Raw genomic sequence first — 18,337 nt, forward strand, 5'->3', positions numbered from 1 at the left:
CTCAGTCGACCATTCAGGTGTCCCTTTCTTTCAGTACATTGTTCGACTAAGACGACACATACTGGCAGCACGGAGAGAGGCTCGTCCTGCTGCAGCACCTCATTGGCAGGAGGAGGGTCTCATAGCTAAGCTCTTGTCAGCTTTTTGGGAGAGGTTGTGGGACTCCAGACAGCCGCAGCGAGTCGCTTTGTATGAGTGGCTGGTTGCACATCGAGCTACAGTAGTTGGGAGCTGGCTAGTACATAGTGGTCTCTTGGCAACATGTGCAGCTTATGACCATCCTGTGGAGAGTCAGCGCCATTGTCTTTGGGATTGTCCTTTGGCATGGCAGGTTTGGCTTCGTGTCCTTCGGCTGATGCCAGCTCTTTCCACGGCACGGCAGTACACTTGGGGGCAGCTGCTTGGTCCACTCTCACGGGCCCGGCACTTCAGTTTAAGCTATCCTCCACCAGCAGGATGATAGTGATGCAGAGGGGTCGACCTACACACTCCAGCTTGCTACAGAGCTTACTCCACAGGAGTGTGGGAGCTCATCTGTGGCCTGACACTTTGGTTCATCTGACGGGTTGCTTCCACATCTTTGAGGCTCGCCCTGTACCACCAGCAGAGATTGTTCGAGATCTTTGGCTAGAGCTGATCCATACTCTCACAGGACAGTTCGAGAGACTCCAGGTCAGCTCCGACCGCATACGGGAGCGTAGAGAGGCTTTCCTTCTACTCTGGCACCCTGGGCCTTTATTCACCATGGTCTAGGGTGTGCTGAGATGGCACTACCGCCCACCTGTGTGGCTTTTTCCTCCTCCCATCTCTTGATTTTAGCCTCATTGTACATATGTTGTTTTTCATTGAGAGAGTCTCCCCCTTATGATTGTTGTAGTCCTCTCTAGCAGAGGTGATTGTAGCCCCATGGGAAGTTTCAGTAACTAATAGAAGGATCTTTTTCTCAGAAAAAAAAACTTCAAATTAATTAGATGAGTACACCACCCACGATTTGGGTGTGGTACAAGATGTGAATGCTCCCCTAAGATCCACCCTACACACGACATGACTCAAGTCAAAACCACGCATAAAAACAACATAACGGGTATACATATGACTCACCTTGCAACCATAAAGCCCAGCTGGCTCAAGGGTGAGGATTTTGCAACGAGTGCCATGCCTAAACAGCTTGTGCGCAATCATGCACTGACGAGGTTCTATAGTGCAAGTTTTTACACAAGATGGCCCATACATGAGCCCAAGGTCTTATTTTTAGGACTTCATAAACACCCTAACATTAGGGCCTGTTTCATAGGGTGAAAGTGTGTATTGATGGTACAACGTTTGGCACATTTTGGTGGTAACCTTTACAAAACGTGGAGACTCCTAAAAATTTCGGACCTTACAGTTTTAGATTCTGCTTTTAAATAGCTATCCATCGATATATAACAGGCTAGTTTATTTTACATGTAAAACGTGAACGTGGAGTTTATAAAGTGTTATCAAAGCAAGACTGCTCAAGACACCACTTTTTGGTGCCACCAATAGATGTTTTTTTCCCCACACTAGCCAAGCATAACCTAGCACCCACATTCAAGTGTGGAGAAGTAACAATTCCCCCCTTGAATTGAAGTTTTGTTCTCAACAATTTCCTTGACAATAAAACCGGGAAGCACACCTTTAGCAACCACACTGACTCCCAAGTCAAACTAAGTAGAGAGTCGTAACTCCCAGATGACTATTGCAGAACCGTAACTCTCATAACTACTTTGCAAAGCAGCAAGAAGAGCTGCAACTCTCAATCAGAGGGTCTACACCCTACTCAAGGAGCCTCAATTCCCTAGACTGATTTTAAGATGGCTTAACAGACAAGTTTCTTTACATTACACTGACCTTGAAGGCCCCTTGTCTAAGGAAGTAACTTCCTTGCAATAGCAATAGCGACTGATGACCAATTGCAAGGGCTTACAAGAAGGAAGCGACCCGAGTAAAAATGCAGAGTTTTATGTTGGTCTTTTCACCATCCTGATGGCAACTGAATGATGAAGGGATTCACTTCACTTCTTCATACCTCCCATTTCGATTATATATCAATAGTAGTAGAATGGAAAAAATTCTAAATAAAACCCAATGATTTGAGCATGGATCAACTGTAACTTACAGCTTTTGCTAGTATGTCAGTTGGCGAACTGATTTGAACAGACAACTCCCAAAGAACCCACGCCCACTTATCACGATGATCATCATCATCTGGGATGTAGCCATGCCCACTTTTCAACCCCTGCCCAAGCTTTGCTTCAATCCATGTTTTGCCCCCATCCACAGACACATCGATCCTCTCTATACCTCGCCCCCCACCAGACAAGGCATAACCCTGAACTGTCACCTACAACAAAAAACCTCCAAGGTCAGATAGCTAGCTGGTAACACTTCACCTTTAACAAGCATGATATATAGCAATATGAAAACCCCAGAATCCTACCTTGCTTCCCTCTTCCAAATAAGCACCATCTTCAGGCCTACAAATTGCGCACTGATAGCAGCAAGATTGTGATGTGTGAAACAGACAGACATAAACATAGAGAGATGCACAAAAATATTATTTTACCTGTATTGGAAAATCCATAAGTGGTCTCCGAGATCCCCAATTTATGTTATCCCAAGTTACAGAAGGGGGGAACATCTTATAATCTTTCTGCATGAAAAAACCCTGCTTTGCCATAAGAAGAATATTTCAGTCAAGAGTTGCCGAACTGAAAGATAATAATGATACACCAGCGTAGATCAAACAAAACATCAGGGATTCATAATATGAGTACACAACAGTGAGTATTACTTCTATCTGATATGTGTGTGTGTGTGTGTGTGTGTGTGTGTGTGTGTGTGTGTGTGTGTGTGTGTGTGTGTGTGTGTGTGTGTGTGTGTGTGTGTGTGTGTGTGAGAGAGAGAGAGAGAGAGAGAGAGAGAGAGAGAGAGAGAGAGAGAGAGATGATACATTAACATCTTCAAAAGGCCAAAATGAAATGTAAGACCAATCCGTTACAAAAACTGGTGACTCTCTGGGTACAAAAAAAGAAATATTAAAAATGAATCTAGAAGTGCTACTAGCTAGAACTGTGTGGGGTATGTGTGGCCACTAATACAATGGGTGGCCAATACAAGAGAGAGAGAGAGATGAAATAAAATGTTATATTAACGTCTTCAAAAGGCCAAAGTGACCTATGAGACTAGAAAGTTACAATGTGGTGGATCTGATACAAAGTCAGTAACAAGATGACAAAATGACAAAATGACAATAAAATACTATGGAATCCTAGATTGCTGGGTGTGGACTAAGCAGCTAAAACAGCTAGCTGGGATAGCTAGATCACAGGAGATCCAGCATCGGTCGCTGGCGGATCTCATCAATCTCCTCCATGGTCAGTAGTCTGACCGGGCGTCGTGCATGTCGAGCCAAAGTGACCCGGATCCTCTGATGCAGCCTCTGTCGATGTTGTGTAGTTTTCCGCAGTCGTGGGCGTCTGGATCTCCCCAGCTCAGTCGCTTGGTCGATCAGTATGCCTCTAGTGTAAAGCGACGAGCTCTGCTATGGTAGTAACTCCTCCGGGTGTCCAGTGGTAGCTCTAAAGAAGTCTGTGATCTGTCTCTGAGACTGGCTAGTCTTTCCTCTCATCAAGCTCTCTCTGTGTCTGCGCAACTCGAGCAAAAACAAACCCAGGCATCTCTGGTCCTCGTACCGCATGACTCTAGATAATGGTTCAAAGCCCTCTCTGAACAAGCAATGGAAGCGACCTCGTATCTCGTAGTAGACGGGGCAGTGGCATGTGTAGTGCAACTCTCTCTCAGGCTCGATGTCACACAGGGAGCATGTCCTGGCCTCTGACGGTACTCCGTTGTATCTCCCAGTCTCGATCCGCAGTTGGTGTGAAGATGTGCGTATCTGGCCAATAGCACATCGTATCCCATGAGACAGGTGAGTGTCCATGTATCTGGGCCTCGTCACAAAACCATCCTCCGTAGAGAGAGAGAGAGAGAGAGAGAGAGAGAGAGAGAGAGAGAGAGAGAGAGAGAGAGAGAGAGAGAGAGAGATTCCATTTTTTCCCTTCAAAAGGGGTGGAGTGTTGGGGGGGGGGGGGGGGGGGGGGGGGGGGGGGGGGGGGGTTTGAGGTATGTTGTTTGTTGTTATAATTTTCATGCACTAAGTACCGTGTCCAATGTGAAAGACTATGTAGCTGTGAGGTGCCGCTCAGTCGGCTATGCTATAGGTAAATAGTCAAGTACATGGTATAATCTCTCAGCATGAGAGTGTTAAGACTTACACCACTCTACTGCTTCACATAGGTTTAGGGCATACTTGTACCGCTAGTATGTCTCCGAGCTGGCCACCCATAGTCTAGGTTGTACCTGGTCCGGCCGCCCGAGTTTGGGGCCGGCCACCCACCTTGTCCAAGCGCCCTCACATATATTTCTTTTCTTGTTGGGTCATGGGGGATTTTATCTGGCATTGCCCTACCTCCCCTTGGGCACCTATTTATGGGGCCGGGGGGGGGGGGGTGGGTGGGGGGGGTTTTGAGGTATGTTGTTTGTTGTTATAATTTTCATGCACTAAGTACCGTGTCCAATGTGAAAGACTATGTAGCTGTGAGGTGCCGCTCAGTCGGCTATGCTATAGGTAAATAGTCAAGTACATGGTATAATCTCTCAGCATGAGTGTGTTAAAGACTTACACCACTCTACTGCTTCACATAGGTTTAGGGCATACTTGTACGGCTAGTATGTCTCCGGGCTGGCCACCCATAGTCTAGGTTGTATCTGGTCCGGCCGCCCGAGTTTGGGGCCGGCCACCCACCTTGTCCAAGCGCCCTCACATATATTTCTTTTCTTGTTGGGTCATGGGGGATTTTATCTGGCATTGCCCTACCTCCCCTTGGGCACCTATTTATGGGGCCAGGGGGTACCCACATATTATCTGGTTATTGTGTATTGGGTCTTCTACTCATGGTAGCCATGGGGGGCTGATCGCCCCCTCTTCACCATATCAGCGTTCTCTCTCTCTCTCTCTCTCTCTCTCTCTCTCTCTCTCTCTCTCTCTCTCTCTCTCTCTCTCTCGCGAGCGCGCGCGCGCGCGCGCTCACATGGTATCAACAGCTTTAGGCTCTCCATGGGACCAACGCTTCACCATCAGCATGAGGTTCTCCTCCCAAGGGATCAAATCAGCCAGCGTCTTCTACAGATCCGCCAGTATTTTGCAAAAGCCAGGCACGTGATGGAATATGGAGTTTTCTGTCGCGGAGGACCCCCCTCCACCTGCGTTATCAGGGCAGATCTACTTTTGTTTTTGCTTCTGACTGCCAGCCCTGGCCTCTACAGACGACCTCATCGCGAGAACCCCTCCTCTCCATCTGTGCGTTTTCAGCAAGTGCAGGACAGCAGCGTTTTTTGCACCAGTAGCAGAACAAGATACCTGCGTTTTGGGCAAGCCTGGGAGCCATCTGCGTTTTCAGCCAGCAGCCATCAGCTCTGCGTTTTTGGAAAGCATCAGCTGCAGTTGCGTTTTCAGGCTGGGGCATCAGCGTTTTTTGTACAAGAGGGGGAGCGCTTCACACCATCTGGATGCCTTTCGAAACTGGCTGCATCCGGTGCATTGCCGGTGAGATTCCTCTTCATCTGCTACAGATTTCAGCCATCTACACCTAGTGTTTTCTCTGTTTACAGCCCATCAGGGGCAGTGACTTTGATTCACCACCATCTCCTGACCCACTGCACTGCTCTGGACCATGCAGGGAGCACGCTGAAAATCGCTGGACAGCAGCGTTTTCATCACCTCACAGCTGCGTTTTTGGGTGGACAGCAGCCTCTTGGCCTGTGTTTTTTACAGAGGATGAAGTTACCTCCTGCCACGACACCGTCCGATGGTGGTCCATGCGGTCTCTCACTGATTGCTGCAGTACAAGGTATCTTCGACATCGGCTTGATCATCTACGGGTGTACAATCCTTGGGAGATCCATTCATTCCAGCCATCATTTGGTGGTTGCGCACTCCAGAGGGGATGGTGACTTGTGGTTTGCTATGGACACACCTATGCACTCATCAGAGGAGTTCACATGAGATATGGCCATGCTCATGGCATATGGGATTCCGACATTCCCAGAGAAGACACCACCATCTTGGGTGGACAGACACTTACCACTTGACCTCGACATGTCTAAACACTTGCTTACACAGGAGCATCTACATGGACTTAGGGAGAGGATCTTGGATCTCTTCTTGGACAGGTTCATTGCTTGGATCTACAGACTCGAGTGGGACTTCAGTGCTTTGGACTCTCTTAGAGAGTATACCCACAAGATGCGAGAGATCAGGCATCCCGCGACTACATTCGGAGTCCACCCGGAGCTTGGCTTGGATGGTAGTGCAGTTGCTCTTCTACACTCCTGATCATTTGGATTGCTACCTTCAGAGTTTCTTACACTCACCCTCGGTAACCTTACAGTAGACTTATCCTCCGACCTGGACAGTAGGCCACTCCCAGCTCATTCACATTGAGAGCCACACCGAGATGCGGTTTGATGGCGTTGTTGGCGTGGATTCTGTTTTGGTTAACACCGGAGGATTGGAGGCAGGAGATACACGCAAGACGGCGCAGACATCTTGGTCTCGCCACTTCACTTCTCAGCATAGACTCTCTGGCTTCCCTACTTCACACAGGATAATCACAGTGCAAATAGCTTGGTCTGACCACACCTCTTCTCAGAGGCCCTTCATAGCGCAGACTGTTGAGTCTGGCTTTCCCCTTATCTTGGATTACCCTACCCACTGACAGGACACCATCCGGTGGTGCTCCGTGCAGTCTCTCGGTGACTGCTCCAGCTTACGGTAGCTTCTACAGTGCAGACTGCTTAGTCTGGCTTTCCTTGTTTCAGAGGACGTTTACTGCGCAGATTGCTACATCTGGCGTTCCTGGAGTTTTACACAGCTTAGCCACCTAGCCACACTTGGTTATAGGTTCATGCATTGACAGGGTTTCGGTCATGCTCATGACGCTTCCTGGGCCTCACCGTTTTCTCCAGACCGCTTGACTATAGACACCACAAATCCTATTGGGCAAGACACTTGTAGGTCTATTGTACTTCTTTTACGACAAGGAGTTGTTTTCACACTCAATTCGGGACCTTCACACAGTACCTTCACCCTGTATCGGCGGAGTATAGTAGTTTGCTACACTGCTCGTGACGGCATTTTACCATGGAGATCTCTAGGTGGTCGGGACACCTCAGACTACTGCTATTCTTGCGGAGTTCGTCAGAGTATTGTCCTTCAGTGGACATTGCAGCAAACATCTTCATCAGTTGCCTCACATCTTCGGCTTCACGAGGTTTTTTCAACATCAAGTGCTGAGAGGGGGTATTAGACTTACACCACTCTGCTGCTTCACATAGGTCTAGGGCATACTTGTACGGCTAGTATGTCTCCGAGCTGCCCACCCATAGTCTAGGTTGTACCTGGTCCGGCCGCGCGAGTTTGGGGCCGGCAGCCCACCTTGTCCGGGCGCCAACATATATATTTCTTTTCTTGTTGGGTTGTGGGGGATTTTATCTAGCGTTGCCCTACCTCCCCTTGGGCACCTATTTATGGGGTCAAGGGGGTACCCACATATTATCTGTTTATTGTGTATTGGGTCTTCTGCTCATGGGAGTCATGGGGGGTTGATCGCCCCCTCTTCACCATATCAGCGTTCTCTCTCTCTCTCTCTCTCTCTCTCTCTCTCTCTCTCTCTCTCTCTCTCTCTCTCTCTCACACACACACACACACACACACATGCTTCCGCACACGCGCACGCTCATAGAGAGTGCCAATCTTAGGTATCACCAGTAGGTGTCAACGTGCTCCACTCCCGAAGGTGGCACCATGCTATATCTCTACCTATACATACATAATATATGTCCACAAAAGCTCATCTCTTACATCCGTAAGAAAGCTCTGTGTTGATAAGTGTATGGGAAGTTGTCGATAGCAACGGAGTGTAGTAAAGAGGTGAGCTCAGTCATAAGAGTAGAAAGTGACGTAGAGGAGTCCATTTGAATTTTGGCATAAATATGGTGAAATGAATTGTGGTATGTGACTTGTGTGCTATGGCAACCAAAGTAGAGAAGAGGGACTCCTCAAAGAGTAGTTTGTAATAAGACAACTCAATTACAGGTAATCAAGGAGTTTCATGAAAGCTTGTGGGTTGGACATAGAGGACTTTCGCCTACTTTTGCAAAAAATCAAGGACGGTTATTGTTGGAAGGGCATGTATAAAGATGTGGTTCAGTTTGTGGGTGCTACATGCCAAAAACATTAGACACCATGATGGTTTGCATACCCCTTTGCTATGCATTTTAAATGGGTTGTGGATTTGATCACTATGCCTGCGGGTCTTTGGTAGATGCGGTATATTGCATTTGCAAGAGAAGACTTGACCAATCAAGTTGAAGGGAGAGCTTTGAGAACCAAGGCTACAAGTGCAATATGTAAATTTTTGCTTGAGGATGTTATATGCAGGTATGGATGCATTGGAAAAATTACTACTAACAGAGGTGAATTGGATGCGGATGCATTGGATGCAAATGAAGCCAAGTATTTGTTTGCTTGAATGGATATTAAGCTAGCTCTCACTACAGCTTATAACATTGAAGGCAATGGAAAAAGTGAACGGGGGCATCCTCCTATTGTTAAAGCATTGACAAAGGCATGTAATGGATGCAATGGGGAATGGCAAGGTTGGCGCCTTATGCATTGTGGGAAAATCGTACTACTCTTAGTACTGCGACAGGTTATATGCCAAAAAAAGTGAAGTATGGACAAAAGCCAATTATGCCTCCTAAAGAAGCATAAGTATTCTACCTTGGGATACAGTTTTGAACAGGGAGAATCTACTTGCTTTGAGGATACGTCAATTGAAGAAAAGGGATGAAGATATTGAAGCTGAGAAGGCAAAATAAAGGATGCATGATTGACGAGTAAAAAAGCCTTTGATAAGCGACATAGGTTAAGACCGAGTGCAATTAAAGAGAAGATTGGGATTTAAATTTTGACAGAAGTCTTGATAAATTTAGCTTTCCGAAAGATGGTAAAGCCGCGGTTTGGTCATTATCTGGTCAAACATGCTTATGACAATGCTACTTACTTGTTATGCGAGCTGGATGATATAGAAATGAAGAAACTTATTTGCTTGAAAAAGGGTTGAATTGTTCCAAAATCAAGATTCAACCATGCAAGTTGAAGACAAAAGCTTGGAATTGGGTGATGAAGATGCTGCAACAGATGGTATTGCGAACTTGGATGAGTTTTGAGGTTGGCACATGTTGGAGGATGTGCAGCTTTAGAGGGGGTGAATGTTGTACGAGGAGAAAATGGTAAAAAGGATTCAATATTTTAACACTTTTTTCGTATTAATCCATTGGCCTCTAGGAGTTGACAGCATTTGGATTGATATGTATGCCAAATATTGTGCTTGGACAGGTTTTGGCCAAGTTCAGAACAGGGTTTTGCTCAAAGTCAAGGCGTAAACTGTTCATTATGTATGCTGGGGATGATGCTATGGTTGATATGTATGTCAAATGTGGTGCCCGTATGGGTACATTGGAGTTTAATTGGTGATGGCAACACTGGTGTTAAGGTACCAGGTCTTGGACCCCGGTCGAATCCAAAAAGGACCAAAAGACAAGGGATTTATGGGATTTTTCCAAATGGGGGGAGGGCTCCATGCTTGCCACGTGGCAAGGGTATACACTGAGGAAGAGAGAGAGTATGGATATCACAATGGGAGAGGCTCCCTCTTGTGGAGCTCCCTCATGGCGTGGCTATGGCAGACAAGTGAAAGCACGACGAATGTGATGCAGTCATTGGTGGTGTTGTTGGCCGTTGAATTCATATTGGGCAGCCATGGGCCGGCCCTTACCCCCTTAAGGGGTTTGTCCCACCAATGTAAAGCGCACTCACAATGTCATGAGTGTTCACGGGTTGAGAAATTGAAGTGTATGGTCGGCCGAGTTGTGAATGTTCCATGCGAATAAATAGTCGACTAAAAGCCCACCTCTTTTGATTTTTGGTAATTTTGGGCAACAGGAACAAAGAGAAGAAAGAGAACAAGTTTTCTTTGTGGAGGATTCTTCTTCTCGTGTGTGCTTGGGGGAGAAGGGAGGAAGAAGAAGAAGAGGAAGGGAGGAGTTTGTAGAGCCGGGGGAAAAGATCTCTCCATCGGCGACTTCAAAACAAGCTCTTCATCTACTCCAATTGCACTGAGCAGAGAGAGAAACAGGAGGAATCAACATCTAATGGGTTTTTAGAACTTGATTGTATCTATGCAAGCTTTCAGAGCTTAACGAATGCTCGGGGTGTTCTACTCAAGGTGAATGCTGACTACGTTGATAAGATCCGTTTGGATATTTGGATTCTTGATTTTCGATTAATCTACATGCTTTGGTTTCCAAATTCTTCTCTAATAATCTACAATTAGTTAATCACATCGTCACACGGATCATCGGAAAAACGGGCTCGCTGCTGCCCTCGCCCATCTCCCCTGTGCACGCACCTGCACCCCCCTCTCTCACCAACTGTCTCCCCCTCCCCCATCCTCCCTCGCGCTGTCCTGCCCTGCCCAGCCCACTGCCCGCTGCCAGCCCAGCATGCAGCTAGCTCACAGCGCGCCTGCCGCGCCTCAGCCTGCCCGCCCCAGCCTCACGTTCCCGCTAGCATCCCCCCCCCCCCCCCCCCAATCCCACTTCTCAGCTCACAGGCAGTCGTCTTCTCAGCCGTCTGGGAGTTTCGCGTCACCTTCGCCCTTCTCGATTCAGCAGCAGACACAGAATGGCGGCTTCTGCTCCACCTCAGAGGGACTCTACAGAAGCCCCCTCGCCCGACACCGCGGAGCTGACCTTCGACTTGTTCTCTCGCCAGAAGAGCAAGCGAGCCTGATGGCCGAAGTGGAACGTTTGCAAGCCACTTCGGTTATCTGCAAGATCATAGGCACTCGACCCAGTCGGGGCAAGGTTCGGGATCTACATCAGGCCCGCCTTCTCTCCGATGTGGGCAGGATCTCCGATGTCCAGATCCTTGGGAGAGGGTACTACCAGATAGAGTTTGAGTCTCCAAAGATGACGGTCAAAGTGAATTCCATGAGCCCAGTAGGCATCCGAGCAGCTTGAGCCTACTTCAGACGATGGAATCATGGTTTTGACCCTTCTACAGATGTGCTTGAGGAGGAGGCAGACTTGCCGATCTTGGTCTGTTTCCCAGGCCTGAGGCGAGAGTACCTCCGTCTTCTTCCTAGGATTAGTTCCATGTTCGGAACAATTCTGGAGTCTCCGCGCACTGCAGCTTCAGTTGTGGCCAAGGCTGCAGATTTACCTACTGTGCGAGTTCTTGTTCGAGACACACATTCCCTCCCCAAGGTGGTACTGGTGCCTCGGGTGAGTGGGGGATGGATCAGATAGAGTGGAGTATTCGGGTCTCCCAAATCAGTGTTTCATTTGTAGACAGATGGGCCATTGGGCAAAGGCCTGTCCTCGCAGGAGACCTCGACCCACAGCGCATGCGCAACCTCCCAAGGCTGAGCATGCCCAGCAGCCAAATACACGGGACGCAGAGGCTGGTACCTCGACTGAGACCAGCGATCAGACAACTGATGGTTGGCAGCAGGTGCCTGGCCGCCGCCAAGGGGCGAGCTTGCCCCACTGCTCCCCCTGGTGGCCAACCTTGTGCAGCTCAGCAGCACTGGGTTCCGACTGGGAACCGTTTTGACCCCCTTCAGCTGGACCCGCCTGAGGAGGCCCCGTCCACTTCAGATCCTCCACCTCCTCCCTCAGACGTTGCCGCTCCGCCTCTCCCGCCTCTCCTCCTCCCCCACCTCCACCCTCGCCTCTCGTCCCTCCTCTCTCCCCGGTGGGGCCCACAGCCCTTAGGTTACTAGCTATAGTTTTCAGGCTTGTCGAAGGAGCTTCAGAACATCCAGCTACCGGGCATGAGAGGGGTGCAGAGCATGTGTCAGGCCATCACAAAGGCAATACCAGCTGAGTGGTTCACACCTCTCGAGTCAGCAGCACCCAGATGAATGGGGGCCTTCATGCGAGTGGAGGTCCTCATCGCAATTCGGGCTTGCTCAGAGACTGTACCCTCCATGTTTATCGAGCTACAGGGTGAGGGTCGAATACACAAAGTCTCAGTAGAGGCCCCACAGGTTGCAGAGTGTTGTTTTCAAAGGATCCAAGTTGTGGGCATCTGAGGGAGGACTTGTGTCATAGATCCTAACCAGCAACTCTTGAGACAGGCCACTGGAGGCTGAGCTTGGGAGAGCTCTCCACTGCCACGAGTGCAGTGGGATCCTGGAGAGTGGTTTTGGAGGGACCCTTTCTCCTCAGCCGACCATCCAGGCGTCCCCTTCTTTCAGTACATTGATCGACTGGGACGTCACATACTAGCAGCACAGAGAGAGGCTCGTCCTGCTACAGCACCTCATTGGCAGGAGGAGGGTCTCACATCTGAGTTCTTGTCAGTTTTTTGGGCGAGGTTGTGGGACGCCAGACAGCCGCGGCGAGTCACGTTGTTCCAGTGGCTGGTTGCACATAGAGCTACAGCAGTGGGGAGCTGGCTGGTACACAATGGCCTCTCGGCAGCATGTGTAGCTTGTGACCATCCTTTGGAGAGTCAATGTCACTGTCTTTGGGACTGCCATATGGCACAACAAGTGTGGCTTTGGGTCCTTCGGCTGATGCCAGCTCTCTCCATAGCACGGCAGTACACTTGGTGGGCAACTGCTTGGTCCACTCTCACAGGCCCGGCACTACAGTTTGAGCTATCCTCCACCAGCAGGATGATAGTGATCCAAAAGGGTCAACCTACACTCCAGCCTGCTACAAAGCTTACTCCACAGGAGTGGTGCAATGATAGAGAGGAGTGTTGGGAGCTCATCTGCGGCCTGACGCTCTAGTTCATCTGGCGGGCCCGCTGCTTCCGCATCTTCGAGACTCGCCCTGTACCACCAACAGAGACAGTTCGAGATCTTTGGCTAGAGCTGATCCATACTCTCAGGGGACAGATCGAGAGACTCCAGCGCCCTGGACCTTTCTTCACCATGGTCCAGTGTGGGCTCAGATGGCACTACCGTCCACCTGTGTGGCTTTTCCCTCCTCCCATCTCCTGATCTAGCCTCATTGTACATATGCTGTTTTTTCATTGGGAGAGTCTCACCTTATGATTGCTGTAGCCCTCTCTAATAGAGGTGGTTGTAGCCCTATGGGCAGTTTCATTAACTAATAGAAGGATCTTTTTCTCAGAAAAAGAAAAATCTACGGTTAGTTAAAATCTACTCTAATCATCGTCTTTTACACTCACAGCAACAACATTCTTGACAAGCCCTCACAGTCCAAAGAGCCACATCTGAAACTGCGGGAGATAATGCATGATACAGAAATTGCTTCCAAGGCTCAGTCCCCCAGAAACAATCCTCGAACTATGAGCTTTGAAAGTAACACACTACTCTACCTCTCTAAATTCTCTAGATTGAAAAAGCTCAGTCCACCCTCCTCGTGGGGCATAATAATAGTAGAAGCACACAAATGTGCACTGATCATTTGAGCCAATATCTTAAACGCTGAGGACATGAGAGTAATGGGCCTCCACTGACACAAGTAAAAGGAAAACCTCCCTTTAATATAAATGAGAGCAGCCTGGAAGACATAGTAGGCATCACTCTTTTATCAAAAATATGCTGTAAGCCTTGCAAAAGTACATGGAAAATCATAACCCAATGCTGCGAGAAAAACGGAGGTATCAACCCATCCTCTCCTGGGCAGCAGCACCATCAATACCAAGTACTACATGATGCGTCTCCTGCATGGAGAAAGGGACCATCAAAATCCAACGCATATCCTCAATAACCACAGGTCAAAGATGAGACCAGACCTCCCTACGAGCGTGTAAAATGGCATCTGTCATAGGCTCAGCATTAGACAGTGCATCAACATAATTGGAGGCAAGGGTCTGTCTGCAAAATGGCTGCATTGTGCACGTCTAGGACATAACTTTGCACGACGACATGAGCCTTACATGCCAAAGACGAAGAATAAACACAACATTAAGGAAGAAAAATTTGTATCAAGACTAGATAAATCAAATTACAATTAACCTGGCACTCCTCAGCAATGATGTCAATGCTCTTTAACCATTTCACAGAACGAGCTCCTATGACTCCAGGCACAACTACACGCAATGGATACCCATGATCTCGATTGAGTTCCTGCAAAACAGTTCAAAATATTACCCACCACCTAGCATGTAGTACTTCAATCCAGATGTGGAGGAAGAAGGAAAGAGTGACTTTAGACACACCTCGCCATTCATTTCATACGCCAGGATAACATCAGCGTCGGGACTTGTAGCCTGTAGTAGAGGTATTGAGCCCTTGTAAGGCCCACCATTCTCCTCCTGTAGAATGTCCATTAAGTTTATGAGATTCTTTGACAACTGGCCATTTATGATCTTTCCATACAGATAGCCTTAACTTAAACCATAGGATTTTGAACCTAATAAATACTTGAAGTAACATATTTCAAAACAAAATCAATACCCACCTTGCATTTGTCAACGCTAACAAACTCCACATGTTTGCCTCCACATGAAGAAACTTTTGTGTAATTTGGTATGCCTACCATATTTAATACATCTGAAAGCCGAGCTCCAGACCATACACCTGCAATTAGATCAGACACTCACAGCTGAGACAATTTTACTGTCTCTTCATGTTACATCAATATTAGAACATAACAACTCCAGATTGATAACAAATACCATTTCCAAGAGCTGAAATATCCCACCCAACTCCTTTTACTTTTCGACTCAAACTCATAGCAGTTCTTCTGTTGCCTGCACACTGTCCGATTACAGCACGTAGTTTGAGTAGTGCATGAACCATGAGCATCAATCACAAAAAGGTTAAGCTTTTGTAGAACAACAGTTAAAGCAGTGTAAATAACCTGTAATGTAGCAACAACAGTATGTTTTGGTAGTTGCCTGTCAACAACCTCATTCACTATCCATTAAAGCTAAACCGAAAAGAAAAATACAAAAAAAACAAACAGCTCCTCACTTTATTTCATCCATAGAGAGGCTACAATGATTAGGAGCCAAGCCGCCAACCTTAAGACGGAACCTGCAAAAAACAAGCAAAAGAAAATATCACTTCACTTCACAACTTAAGTTTAAACACTTGATCTCAGAGAGGTGCAAAGGGAAAGAAAATACAATGAATAGTTCTCAAGAACTGGAATAGGACCATGGTTCCGTTTGTAAAACATATCCACTGAGGTAATATAAGAATCTACTAGTTCACATGCAGGTGGCTCTGCATTGAAAGGCTCCTGGAAAGATGGTTAAAAGCAAGCTCTCTCTCTCTCTCTCTCTCTCTCTCTCTCTCTCTCTCTCTCTCTCACTCTCCATTCCCACTAGACAGCTAGACAGACACGTTCTGCAGTAGAGTTCGGATCCCACCCCTACTACAAGCACATTGATTGATTGTGCGATGGACCGTTTTTTGACCATGGACATCACAGAGATCCAACACCAACCGATGCTGGATTTACTCTGAGCTGGAGAATTATCCCCTTCTTAGTAGCTTAAGTTTCTTGCATCCCACATCATTTTGTACTTTTGTATTGACCAGAGAGTCTCTAGTCTTTCCCCCGCTTTCGCTTTCGCTTTCACTACAACATTTTGTTTAGAATGTTAGTCTTTCTTCTTTCAGCACACAGACTTTGTATTAGATTCACCAGTTTGTAACTTGTTGGTCTCATAGGTCATTTTGGCCTTTTGTAGACGTTAATATATCATTTCACTCTCTCTCTCTCTCTCTCTCTCTCTCTCTCTCTCTCTCGGGATAGTTTCCTATAACGTTAAAATTCTCTTCTTTTCTCTCTCTCTCTCTCTCTCTCTCTCTCTCTCTCTCTCTCTCTCTCTCTCTCTCTCTCTCTCTCTCTCTCTCTCTCTCTCTCTCTCTCTCTCTCTCTCTCTCTCTCGCGAGCAAATTAGGGTTCGTGCTACTCTTTTTCGTCAGCAGTGAACAGTGAGTGCAGGTCGCGAGGAAACCAAACAGGCCAAGAGGCTTGGTGGCGGCTGCAGGTAGAGAGAGAACTCAGGGTTCGCGACTAAGTCACGCCTGGAAAATTAGGGTTCGCGCTACTCTGTTTCGTCAGCAGTGAACAGGTTATGCCTCTCTCTCAGTGGATTATGTTATGACACAACCGAGCTTTGTCCCCTGCATTCAGGATTTCACAGCAAGAGCCAGGCTAGTGGGCATAGCAGTAGATCATGCTCTCTTGACATTGTAGTACAACCCAGACATCAGGAGGCAGGTCACACACCCGCTATACATTTACACCAGAGACTGATTTCGTTTATTCAGAGAAGATCTGGGACCGTCTATTGGAAGGCACAACTGGCACAGATGGTACAGGCCTAACAGTGGAGGAGTGCACCACTCTATTGACTGAGACACTGCATGGGGCTGCATCAGTGGCATACCCACACACTCAGCCGGGCAAGAGACAACATTCTAGGAGCATGCCCCAGAATAGTTGGTATGATGTGGAGTGCAGAGAGATGAGAGCCCAGCTTCAAAGGGATCTTCTTTTAGGAGTCATCACTTACAGACAGTCTCGGATTGCTTTCCGATGCCTTGTGCGACGGAAGAAGCGAGCTTACCTAGCTCAGATGGAGCGAGACTTATATCATATGTTCCTAAGTAGGGACTCAGGAGAGGCATGGCGACTCTTCCATGAGCACTCCTCTTCCCCAATGATTACTTCACCTGATGTATGGAGCCAATATGCGACATCATTATATACGATTCCTGGACAGGAACCCCTTCCAGACCCCTACCAAGCCTTACCCAGCTAACGAGCACTTTCTTTACATCTGAGATGGTACAAAGGGCCATCGACATGATGAGGACCGGGAAGGCATATGATCATGACGGTCTAGTAGCGAAGCACTTTATACATGCCAGGGATATGCTGATGGAGGTTCTCGCAGTGTTGTTCAATCGTGCCATGTGTGAGGGATTACCTGAGACCTGGAGGTTGTCTAATATTGTGCCCATCTTCAAGGCTGATGACCCTACAAAGCTTGGGAACTACCGCACTATTATGGTTGGACACACATTGGCACAGTTGTATGCATCTATTTTGGAGCAACACTTGAGAAATTGGGCAGAGGGCGAGCGTGTACGAGCAAAGGGTCGGGCCGGCTTCAGGAGGGGTTTCTCCACTCTTGATCATATTCTGACACTCAGGGCCATCATTGAGGAGGGCAGAGCACATGGGAGACGGATCTATTGTAGCTTTGTGGATTTTCGCAAAGCATTTGACATGGTACCAAGAGCTCGATTGATGCGCAGACTACAAGAGATGGGGGTGTCCATAGAGGTGATTTGGGGGATTATGGCTTTGTACAGATCAGTGATGGGACATGTACGCACTCCGAAAGGGGTATCTGATTTAGTTCACTCTACTATTGGAGTGAAACAAGGCTGCCCATTGTCTCCTACTCTATTTGGTATGTATGTTGATGAGGTGTCTGATTACATTGACAGAGAGGGTGACAGGGGTGCCCAGCTAGCAGGGACGTGGATCCCATTGTTGCTATATGCTGATGATATTGTGTTGATATCTGACTCACCAGAAGGTATGCAACGACATTTGGATGCACTATGCAGTTTTGCAAAGGATAGTGGATTGTGTGTAAACCTAGGTAAAACCAAGGTTATGGTGTTTAACACCACGCCACAATGGGTGAGGAGATCAGTACCTACTTACAAATATGGTCAGGAGATTGTGGAGTATACAGATGCATACACTTACCTGCGGGTAGTCTTTACTGGGCCGAGATTTTCTTTGAGAAGAGCAGTAGAGACTAGACTAACTAGAGCTGGAGCGGCTCTGGGAGGAATGGAGAGGATGTGTTCGTCGCAGGTTCAGTTCCAGGAACCTAGGACAAAGTTATGGCTCTTTGATACTTTGGTTGCCTCTACTATGTTATATGGGGTGCAGGTTTGGGGACCTTCTGTAGGCCAGGATGGTTGGAGACGTATGGAGAAGCCCTTGGTATCTATGATCTCTTGGCTGATTAGAGACAAGGCTTCCGTACTGCATGATATCATTCGAGCAGAATTAGCTGCCCCCCCTATGGAGATCGAGGCGCTTACCAGATCAGTCTCCTTTGTACACAGTCTGTGGGATACTACCAGAGACAGATATGCCAGGGTGGCTCTAGAGTCCTCCACACAATTAGCTCTTAATGGGGATACATCATGCTGGTATGCAC

The 18,337-nt window shown here is 47.7% G+C and overlaps 1 protein-coding gene across 2 annotated transcripts in view; it reads right to left on the bottom strand.

Annotated features, from left to right (window-relative positions):
• Positions 1 to 18,337, bottom strand: part of SOX (sulfite oxidase) — a 97,140-nt gene that overhangs the window by 32,107 nt on the left and 46,696 nt on the right. For both annotated transcript variants that reach the window (XM_086511301.1, XM_086511302.1), the window contains 10 exons: positions 15,263 to 15,378; positions 15,108 to 15,170; positions 14,995 to 15,031; positions 14,810 to 14,891; positions 14,593 to 14,711; positions 14,351 to 14,446; positions 14,148 to 14,258; positions 2,588 to 2,689; positions 2,462 to 2,512; positions 2,141 to 2,365 (listed from right to left, as the gene is read on the bottom strand). In XM_086511301.1, coding sequence (XP_086367427.1) covers positions 2,141 to 2,365; positions 2,462 to 2,512; positions 2,588 to 2,689; positions 14,148 to 14,258; positions 14,351 to 14,446; positions 14,593 to 14,711; positions 14,810 to 14,891; positions 14,995 to 15,031; positions 15,108 to 15,170; positions 15,263 to 15,378 — 1,002 coding nt within the window. The remainder of the gene's footprint in view (positions 1 to 2,140; positions 2,366 to 2,461; positions 2,513 to 2,587; positions 2,690 to 14,147; positions 14,259 to 14,350; positions 14,447 to 14,592; positions 14,712 to 14,809; positions 14,892 to 14,994; positions 15,032 to 15,107; positions 15,171 to 15,262; positions 15,379 to 18,337) is intronic.

The sequence above is a fragment of the Adiantum capillus-veneris genome, chromosome 4, assembly GCF_014529385.1.
Source record: "Adiantum capillus-veneris isolate H3 chromosome 4, ASM1452938v2, whole genome shotgun sequence".
Taxonomy (NCBI): Eukaryota; Viridiplantae; Streptophyta; class Polypodiopsida; order Polypodiales; family Pteridaceae; genus Adiantum; species Adiantum capillus-veneris.